Source organism: Argiope bruennichi, chromosome 6 (assembly GCF_947563725.1).
Source record: "Argiope bruennichi chromosome 6, qqArgBrue1.1, whole genome shotgun sequence".
In the NCBI taxonomy this organism is placed as follows: Eukaryota; Metazoa; Arthropoda; class Arachnida; order Araneae; family Araneidae; genus Argiope; species Argiope bruennichi.
In genome coordinates this window covers 135770500-135782033 of record NC_079156.1, presented here as the reverse complement: position 1 = coordinate 135782033, position 11534 = coordinate 135770500, and the positions used below count along the sequence as shown (strand labels likewise).

Sequence of the window (11534 nt, the reverse complement as noted above, 5' to 3'; positions counted from 1 at the left end):
AAATGCATATAAGATCTGACTAGATGCCAGGTACTACACTTGAAATAATGAGCCCCCCCCCCCAGTTTAAAATAAATTCAATTACAATTAACTGGATATAAAAGCCTATTTCTAGGGAACTGTTTGAACAGTTTTAAATATTATTTCTGGGTTAGTAGAAGAACCAGTTTTGAAGGGATATTTTTTACTGAAACTTATAATAAGGGTTATGTTGAACTTTCAATTGTTATCAAATAGAACTTTAACAGTCATCAATAATAATGGGTCAGTTTATTAGCCTTTATTTCATTTTACTATTTCAGGGATAGATACAAATTTATCTTTCCCACTCCCTCTATTTTGAATTGCCTATTAGGTGTTGAGCACTCTCAGTTTAATACAAAATGATACCATATGCACATTAACATTCAAAACAGAATGCAAAAAACATTCATTTGGTCATGATTTTGAAAATTGTCATGCTACAAAGAACCGAAAGAAACTAAGATTCTTACTTCCCTGTGATCAGGACTATTTATTTATATTCCCCAGAATGCTCTCCATTAGCCACTATATCCTTTTGCACTAAGGACTAGATTTCTCGCAGCACATCGTGAAACATGGTAGATTTTATAAGCAGAAGTACTAGTAATGTGTTGTTGTGCATTCCATATAAATACATGTGCGCCCTCTGTGTCACAATATCGGCTCGCGTTTAGTCTGGAAAGTGGGGCTTTGCTCATATTTCATGATGCATACTGTTGAAAACCACAATCAGACAATTTTTCATTTTTTTTACACTCTGTTATGAGAATTAATGTGTGCAAGGCATTTATTCATATTAAATTGAGGGTGCTTTACAACTTTCTAATTGGCTTTTTTCTTGCATCTTTCACTTTTAAAAGACATGAGACCTTTTTACTATACCTTAACTTCTTAAGCTGTCACCATTAAAAAGTTAAGGGGATATAATAGATCTTAGAGAGAAATCTGGAATATCCCAGAGACACTTCTATGCAATTCAAAAGCATTTTTGATCACATGGATGAGGTGCTACTGTTTAAGAATTAAATATGTCAAAATTTGGGCCGGATGAAAAAATGTGATGCAATGTTTTCTATCGAATCTAATTTTATTAAGAAATAGACTATACGGCAAAGAGTTACAATTTGTAAAGTTTTTATAGTCAAATTCATATATTTATTGTTGCCTGATTTTAATAATTCATCTAGAAATTTCACTATAATTAACTATGATCATTGAATTTCAAAAGGAAAATTAAAATAATAAATTTTATTAAAAAATTACAATATTTTCATACACTAAAAATGTTACATTCATCTCTCTCTATATATATGTATGCATGCAAACCTAGTCACTTTGTATTACAATCAGATTACACCTAGCAGATAGCAAACTCTTAAAATTTCTACATCACATGAATACTTGATTATTAATGGCAAATTGCCATATACCAAATGTAGCATACATGATGGAACTTCAGTAATTTTTAAGTCTTTGATCCTTTGAAATTCCTTCAAGACTTTCCATTGGATCAACTTTTGTTTTAAATAGTGTTATTGGAACAGAAAGTACAAAGTAAAATTCAGTATACAGATTTAATATTGATAATGTAGACACCTATCAAATTTTCGTGCCAAATCCAACACGTGGTTGACTTTGTTCTGTATTTTCAAAAGCATGTACATGCAATAAATTAAAAATATAATGACAAATTTGGAATGGGATTTTAACTATAAGTGTAGTTTTGTGTCAAATTGTTTCATTCTGTTGAAAAGCACATCTATAATACAAATTCAATTTTCTGATACTATTAACCATTTGACATGAATTAATTGTCAAAAAATTCAAAAAGAGGTTAATATTTTGTTATTGTTATATACCAATGCCATGCAAAGCATTGGTATAAGGCTCTGGAATAAGACTTTTATTAGAAAATAATCGAAAACGTTTTGTGAAGACTAGTTACTAAATACATTAATATGATATTTAAGATTATAATTAGCCATATATGGCTATTCCCATTAAATCAATTTTAATTTTCCGTGACTCTAAGTAAAGTAACATAGAAAAAACGTGGAAGAAAACAACAGGTTATCCAAATACTAATTTTTGAATGCCTCATACAATGTTTGCAATTTTCAGTTCTTCCCATGATTTCTCTCATATATTTCAATCTGTTTTGAATACAATTTAAAATTTTCATCCTGTATAGGCTTTGCTTTGATTGTTCACTTCAGTTAAAACTGATAAAAGAATTTAATTAAATTGCAGTTACTGAAAGCAAAGAATTCTATTTGTTCTTCATTCAGATTCATTATCTTTTTATGGCACATGGCCCAGTAATGGTCAAACTGCACTAGCTTGACTTGAGACATCAAACTTTCCATTGCAATAAGGAAAAAAATGCTGGGAAGTACTATAGCTAAGCAGTACTAATTAATTAGCCAATAACACTCTTTAGTTTTATGTATGAAAATATTTATAATATTTATGGGATACAATTCATGGATTCTATTAAAATTATATTTTTGTTATGCCTGAATAAGTAGAAATAAAAGTTATGTAACGAAATTTGATCTTGTTCAAAATAATTTTCATCCCAAGAATAGATATGTTACTTAAATAAAATTAAAACATTGCTAAAAAAATGACAAATGAAAACACTTTTCCAATAAATAAAGAATACTTATGAAAAAAAAGTTTAATGTAAAAATGTACAAATGCAGAACTTTAAAAATAAAAATTGTTAAATAACAATACACAAAAATTTGTCACACAAATATTTACAGTTTACTTTTACTTGTCTTGCTTTCATGAGATTAGACTGAACTTGAAAAGGCAAACCTAAATTATTCGGTAACCTAAAAATTAAAATTACACATAATTATAATATTATTAGGAGGATTTTGCCAGACTGAATTAATAATAACTTGTAAATTATTACAATTTAAATTATAGAAATGAACAAAAATTGCTAAAATGAATTCATATTCTTAAAATGTTATTTTATGGAGTATATGAAATTGCAGATCATATATATACATATACATAACTGTTAGTATAAAACATTGTAAAATGCACAAGTACTATTGTTCTGAGCAGTTCAGTCTATCAGTTTCATCTAATAGTAAAGAAATGAATTTTTGAGATAAACTTTTTTACATGAAATTTAATATTTGTTATGTCTTCGTAGTTTTGGAAGTTTTAAAATTCAATCAGAATAGTTAAAGGATTGAATTGAATTAAGTCACTGAATGAGATACAGGGCATTAACTTATAATTTCTGCAGGGACAGTTTCATTTAAAACATGCAATTACATTAAAACCCCAAACTATATAATTCCCATAATATCATTATATAAGATAATTTAAAATGATGGTATCGATTATAAATGGCTTTAAATTCCTTCTCAATTGTGACCAAGATGTTATATAATAAAGGAGGAAGAATCCTTAATCACATGAAAAACATTTAAACTGTTATCAATTTCATATCAGATATTGTGAAGCATGTTGGTAACAATTAATGATCTCCAAGTATACCTTCAATATATTTTACCTTATTAACCAATGTGATGCACATGTAAAATCTAGTCAATAAGATTAAGCTGAACATTGAAATTTGCAAACTATATAATAATACATATGAATATCTTCTGTTACTTCCAGACTACTTTTTGGATACTGTTCACAAACCCAAAGAGTGACAGCCAGTATAACTATAACATGCACACACTCACAATAAATTTAAACTGGCTCTGTGTTGAGTTTATATTTTTTGTTCTTAGTGTTTAAAAGAAAATCAGCTTTAGTCGGGCATCCATTTTGAATTATCTTTTATGTTGAGTTATCTCTAAGGGTGTATAACTGACATATCAAATAACATTTCAAATACAGAATTTATTATATTTCTGTCAGTGACAAAAGGACTATGTAATATGAATAAAATAAAAGAAAGAACTAAGATAGAATTCTTACTCTAAAATTTAAATTTTAACTAATTACTAACAAAACTAATTAAGGTTAACATACTGTTGTATCTCCATTTTGTACATTATTTGACAACTTGGAACGTTTAGATTCCCTTTCTTCTTCTTCCTGGTCTGGTTTCTTTAAAAATAAAACATTTTGGAATTTTCCCAAATATAAACATCATTATATAAAATAAAGAAAAAGGCATTTGATACAATTTTATAGCAGGAAAAATACAAAGGTAACATAAAAGGGGGAAAAAGGATAGAAATTACAATATTATAGCATTACTTACTTTTTATTTTATAAACCTTGATAAATGAAATATTATACATTAAATTTAAAGTTTTGTCACACAGGATTGCCATTCAATTTTTTTTTAAAAAAAAGCCCTTATATATATAAAGACATCTAAATCTAAATTAAGCCCTAATTAATTTCCTAATTTCTATCTTAATTTTACCCATATTTACTTCATTCTAAAATGTCCTCTTATTTCCTGATCCAATTCTATCTTTTTTATTTATCTTATTATCTCACGCTCTGAGTGAAAGGATAAAAATCTGTCAAGCTAAGTGAATTCTTTTAAAAGATACCTAAAGTCCCGCTACCCAAAATGAAATGTGTAAAGAAATCCCTATAAGAATCTCATAGTATATAATCACTGGATATAAATATTTCTGTCTCTTTTTGCTCTTCTATTCTTGTATCGCTTGTGAAAAGATGGCAATTCATCATCGCTTCTTGTACAAAAATTATACCTTCGAGATAAAACAAAAAATTCTTCAAAAAGTTTTTAAAAAAAGTGTTTATTTCTTTGGCTACAAAACTGCATAAATATTACATAGATAAGGAATAACAACTTCCTAGATTTTTTCAGTATGAAAAGCAGAAAAGTAAGAAATTACTGAATTAACTGAAATCAAAGTATATTAAATGAATGTTTATATTTACAAAAAATAAAATCTGTTTGTTTGCTGCTTGCAAGACTGTTGAATGGTAGCTAGACTCTTTTCTCCTCCATCAATTTTTTCTGCTTCTTTGAAGCTGTATACCTAACAATCCCTAATTTTACAATAGCAAATCTCTAAAGATCAGAACACTTAAGAAACCTCCATAAAAGTTAATAACATGATACATAGTTCTAAAACCAATGAAAGAATCAAGTTTCAATAAGAATATAGTTTTCGATACTAAATCCACAGTTTACAGCAGAATTGCAATGTGGTAATATAAGAATTATTTTCACAGTTTCTCCAAAATCAGAATATTTTTAAGACCTCAAAAATTAGAAGAGAAATAATCTAAAGAAATTATTTCTTAACACGACTATCTAAAGAAATTTTTTTCATTAAACGAATTAAACTGTTCTTTGCATTCCCCCACAAAAAAATTTCAAATTAGATATTTGCAAGTTCTGAACATGCCAGGGTAATCTGTGCTTTGGAATTAGGAAGCTGTTTGAAGCAAACAAACCATTTGCTTTTAGTATAATACTGCAGTGATTTTTAAAACATGTGGATTTAAATAAAATGCAGCTTTTAAAACAGCAAAATTTTCGGACATGCAATCAAATATTTTTTTGTAGTATTCTTCACAAAATTAAACTGAAAAAGAATTCATTTTCAGTTTTGGTAGCTCTACTAGTATTTAAATAGATGTAGTGACTATTCCAAAATTACTGTTTTTTTTTTTCAGTCTTGAAAATTGGATTGATTTATGCAGAAGAAAAAAGATAAGCTTCTGCAGTTTAAAGTTGTGGATGTTTTGGTTTTGGTTTTTAAAACTCTGGCAACAAAGTTTTATTCTTGCAATGTTTAAAAAGTATTAATTTTCAGATAAGAGGGGAAAAAGAGAGAGAGAGAGAAATTTAAAATACTCAGTATCCTCCTGGTTTTTAAGGAAAATTTTCCTGAACTTCTACTGTTTTATATATGATTTTTAGTTCCCAGGGTTTTCCCAATTTCCTTGGTGCCACAGCAATACTATCAAAAATATTGTTCAAGAAACGCATTTCATCGTTATAAAAACATCCACATTTACAAATGTTTTATATAAATTGATAAAAGCATTTGCAAGAATTGCAGTTTGTTTAGGATTAGGAAAAAATACTTACATCTTTCAAGCAAACACTAAGGAAACTATTTTAAAAATTACTAAGTAGAGCACTACATATCTATTTTTAAAAAGAGTTAAAACTTTCTTTTAATTAAAAACGGGTATTTAATAAACTTCCCAAGTGATTAATTATTAAGAAAGTATTATTTTAAGTTTTTAATTTAAGAAGTTTTTAAAACAGATAAGTTATATTTCTTATATATAATCTTAATTTTAAAATTTATAGCATACTTTACCCATGAAATTTTAATAAAATATATACATAATAATAATTATATATATCAGCTGAAAATAGAAAAAAAAATTAATCTATCAATTGGTGATTTAAAGTAAATTTAAATAACTGTATTATACTTTTGTGCCTAACAAGATATGCTCCTCTAGAGTAATATTAAGTACATTATTTAAAATCATTAAACACTTCCAAATGTATTAATGTCACAATTATTAGCAATTCCTAAATTATAATAAAACTACATAAACTATAAACCAATATTTAAAGTTAAATACACACTTCTAATGACAATTAAAAGGATTTCCCATTTTATCTTATAAGTACCTTAACCCTACGAGCTTGAGTAGCCCGATATCACCCATTTGACAAGGGCCTGACCCAGGCGCTTTGGGTCAGATAAATGAGTTTAAAGGAGAGAGAGATACCTAATCAAGAAATACCTTTCATCCCTTGAACTCATTTAACCAACACAAAACACCCGATTCAAGTCCCTGTCAAATGGGGTGATACCGGGCAATCAGGGCTCATAGTGTTAAACATGTTTAAAATGAGTTTTCCAAGTGAATTGAATATTCAAGGCCAATCATCATTTTTACAATTTGCACATGCTCTAAATAAATGCATTTGAAGTTCTTACATTGTATGGATAGACAAATAATGAGCCACTTTAAATCAATAAGTTTTAGTGAATTGTGTAAATATTATCCAGTTATATAATCCTGAAGATAAGAATCACGCTTGTTAAAGAAAATCACCAAAATAATGAAAATCATAATCAGAAATTCTTTGTAAAAATTTTTGTCTTATCAATTTGATCAACAATCATGCCTCTAATTAGTCCGCTGGAATATTAAAAACAGTATGAAAACTTCGCTAAGGCACCAGTGTTGCTTATACCGCTTCACACTATTTTTTATAGCAATTATACATATTTTTGCAATTAAAGTTGTTAGCAAATACAGATCACTTATTCTAAATTCTGAATGTCTCATCCCTGATTTATAAAGAATCTTTTCGATTAAGATTTGAAGACTAAAATTTTTGCAGTCTAAACTCAATTAGTCAGGAAAGTAACATCATAAAAAAAAGGGGAAAAAAATACCTTTCGTTTTAACAAATGTGTAATGTTTGAAACTGGCTTGGAGGTGCTTTTGTCAGCCTCAGGAAATCCAACCTAAATATATAGGGGGGAAAGAAAAAAAATTTCAACCTCTAATCTAAAACATCATAGCATGATAATAATTTAGACTTCATTTATCTGTTTTGCTAAAAAAGCATAAAAAGACAAATGAACTAAAATCACACAATATTTTGAAATATAACATTAATTAGTAATAAACTGAATATTAAGTTTTGCTTAGTCACATAATAGCTATTAAAACATTCATGCTTATTATCCAAAGTCTTGTTATTTTGTTTTGAATTTTGGAAGATTTATTTTTGGAATATTATTCAATTAGATATTTAATTTTGGAATATTTGGAATTAACAAAGAAAAAATTACTGCACAGAAATAAAATTATTATCACTGAAAACTTTTTTTCTTTCTGAATTTTAAAATGACAATTGTTTTCGTGGGTCAATACATTCCAAAATCATAGAAGCAAAAACAAGAATATTTCAACTTTTCTTTCTTTTTCTTTTAATTAAGACTTTGGAAGGGCCTTTTCTTGATATCTAGGATCCAAAAAGCAATTATATGAAAGAGATATGCAGCATTTCAAACAATTCTTGCATCATGTTTGTCACATGATATAATTATATAGCATCAAAACTTTCAATATTATAATGCTAAAAATTGAACATATATTTCTGTAAAAATTTAAGAAAAAACAGATAATATATAAAAACTATGAACAAAGATAGTTGCAGCTTGTAATGAACAGAACTGCAACAGAATTTTAAAACTGCATGAAATACCGTTAATCTAAAATATGCTTAGTTAATATCAGACTTTATAATCTCCTACAAACTAACAATACTAAGCAAATGGGTTTCAATGTCTATTTAATATGCTATGTAACCAGTTAATACAAGATAAGAGGAAAGAAGTTGGACAGTGTTGATTTTTGAATTTATCTTAGACTGAGGATATGTTTTTTCACAATGAATCCACAATGCCAATTTTTTACTGATATGTTATTTCAAACAGAACATTTATCAATTTTTCCTGTAACTATGTATTTGAGCAAAAAATAGTTTTAGATCTCTTCTGACTTCAACTGAGATTGATTTTGAAATAAATAACAGTTATAGAACTTAATAAATAACTTTTTAACTTTGAAAAAAAAATGGCAGTAGAGAAATTATTAACAAATGTGGCAGAAAAAGAAATTTTTGACATAATTACTGACATGTGTTCCAGCTATATAGCCTCAATGGAAAAGACAAAGATACCAAGAAGTAGTCACCTTTTCCAGCTCATTTCTTTTAATGATTATGCGGTCTTCTAAAGCTTTTTTGGCATCTTCAATAAGTTCTCTGGTGTCTTCTATTTTCTCTCTAATATCAGACAAAACACTTTCCAAATCTTCAATTTCTTTTTCAACATCAGCTTTATCAAAGCTGCCAGGAATGTCAGGAATAGGAGTGCTCTTTAAATTTTGTATTTTCAATTCCAAAATTTTCACTGTAGTTCGGAAATTTTCCAAAGCATCTACATACATTTTTTCCAGCATCTGTGCTAGACCCATTTGATAATATCTAAGATAAAATTAAGAAAGTCTGACATTAAATAGTAAATAGCACTTCATTTTTTTTTACCTTTCTTTTTTTGAAGTTGATTTAATTCACAAAAGTCAGGTTCTAATAAGCATGAGAGTTTAAAAATTCTAGTAGGGATGAGCAAAATAATTTTTCACTTTCATGAATAATGAAACAAACTTTATTTACTTAGTTTATGTTCTCCAACAAACAGTTCATATTTATAATTTTTAATCATTTATTAATTTATAAAACAAGAAGAAATTTTTACTTTCTAATATGTATAAATTATTAGGACAGAAAATAACTAAAAACTATCAATTATACACAACACATTGAGTTTTAGTTATTTATCGAAGTGATGGCATAGATACAAGGCAATGAATCTAAACATTTTCCACAACCCTTTTCCTAAACTACATTGACTTGTATATAAAGAGAAATGCAAAGAGCTATATGGAAAATATTTGACACAAGACTTTATTGTCGCCACTTTCAGACCAAAGCAGCTATCGCTCTTTCCATGATAATGAAATTCTAAAAAAAGTCGCTGTACTGTTGAAAGAAATCTATCATGGGTTACTATTGCTATCATCATTTTGGCAATATTATGTTCGGGATGTGGATAAATGATAGTGGGAAATTAATGATTGCATGCATGCTCGTGTGAAAAGCTCTTTTCTACAGTTTACCTTTATTCTTAAATATTTTTGTGAATTACCCTGATTTTTTTTAGATCAGTAAAATTCTCTGATTACTTGGTTCATTCTCCATCCTACTTATCTTTCCTTGAGGGAGGAGGAGGGATATACAAGTTTATGAACATTTGATCTATGGATACGATATGATAGCAACAAAAAAATTAAATTATTTATGCTAAAACACATGATTAAAAACTTGGAAGCAAAGTTTGCTTGAAACAGGGGACCAGAATATAAAAGTAAATTATGTAATGTCGGTCTCTATATTGATTTACATTTTGAGATTTTTCATACAGCTTTGAAGCATTAATCGCTTCAATTTTTCTGTAGTCTTTTAAAGCATTTAAAATAAATATTTATTTTTCCTTGTGATTTTATATTTTGCATCAGTAATCTGATGTTACTTTAAATACTATCAGTTATTATAAAATACATCACATTTTATAAATATTTAATATCAATAATATTATATATAAATATTTTAATTGATTTTTTTAAAATCATGTTTGAAGATATATTTATTGTCACATATTTTAAAATTGTTTCAGTTATATGCAAAATTTTATTTGTGTGTAGTTTCATTTCATTATTATACTCAAAGCTAGATTGAATATTTTTCATTGAAGGTTGCAGTATTTATTACTGATATGTTGTGCAATTTCAGGCTATCGAAGAACATTAAAAGTATAAATTGCCATACATTTTTCTATTGCTAATTATTCATCAAAAAATGTATACTAAAATATCTTGAACAGTTGCTATTCAACTTCTATTGTTATTACATTAAAAGAAATTTTGCAAAAGTCTTAAAATTCCACTAACATTACAAGTTATAAAAAACTTTTTTTTTTTTTTTTTTTTTTAACCAGTCATGAATGCATAAAATTGAATTATTGGCATTTCAACAGGAAATCTAGACTATGTTTAGCAAGATTTTTTTTTTTTTTTAAATTCTTTTAACAAGATGACTAAAAACTATTCATCAGCCATTTTTCAATTTTAAATGAATAATCGTAAACCAACAGATAACTATTTAAAATTAAACAAGATATTTCTGATAACACAATAACATATGTATAAAAGCTGCTAGCACATATTTTATGAAAGGATACGTTTCTGCTAAAAGTCTATCATCAGGATTAAGATGGCGCTTTTTAATTTCTAAACATGCCTTGAGATCATTAATGGCTGCTGTGTTGTTGTCAGATTCCATACTTATTTCAGCTAAAAGTTGAAGAATTTCTGCAACTTTAAGCTGAGCTTCAACATTATCTTCCCCTTGTCTTAAAAAAAAAAAAAAAAAAAAAACAATAAACCAAATGAATAAAAGATAATGAACTTCAGAAATGAAGAATATAATTTACATAAATAGAATAAAGATCTTACATATTCATTATATTTGGAAGAGTAATAATGAAATAATTACCTAATGGTTAAATGATTGAATGTGCTGATAATATATACTATTTATAAACCTATAGACAATTGTTTCAAGAAAAAGAATATACTGAACATTATCATTAAAAATATATGGGAATAAAGTTATTGCTTTAGAAATTCTAAAAAGTAACCATATTTTCAGACTTAAGCTTGTTTTCTCTTGCTAATCCCAAATTTTAAGTATCAAACATTGCTGGTTCACCAGATAGGTTTAATAATAATAAAATCTAAGCAAATTTTAATTAAGACAGCATAGCCTAGAAACAAAATATTTTAATCATTCTTGTCCAAATTTTATAAGCCAAAATAATTACAAAAAAAAGTATTTAAACTTGAGAATAAGAATTTGAAAGTCACCGATT

The 11534-nt window shown here is 27.1% G+C and overlaps 1 protein-coding gene across 1 annotated transcript in view; it reads right to left on the bottom strand.

The window, feature by feature from the left end:
* Positions 1–2689: 2689 nt before the first annotated feature.
* LOC129971641 (protein HGV2-like) overlaps positions 2690–11534 on the bottom strand; it is a 33944-nt gene continuing 25099 nt past the window's right edge. The window contains exons 7-11 of the mRNA XM_056085593.1: positions 10845–11015; positions 8740–9031; positions 7431–7502; positions 4036–4113; positions 2690–2864 (exon numbers count right to left, since the gene is read on the bottom strand). Of these exons, the coding sequence (XP_055941568.1) occupies positions 2853–2864; positions 4036–4113; positions 7431–7502; positions 8740–9031; positions 10845–11015 (625 nt within the window). The 3' untranslated portion in view covers positions 2690–2852. The remainder of the gene's footprint in view (positions 2865–4035; positions 4114–7430; positions 7503–8739; positions 9032–10844; positions 11016–11534) is intronic.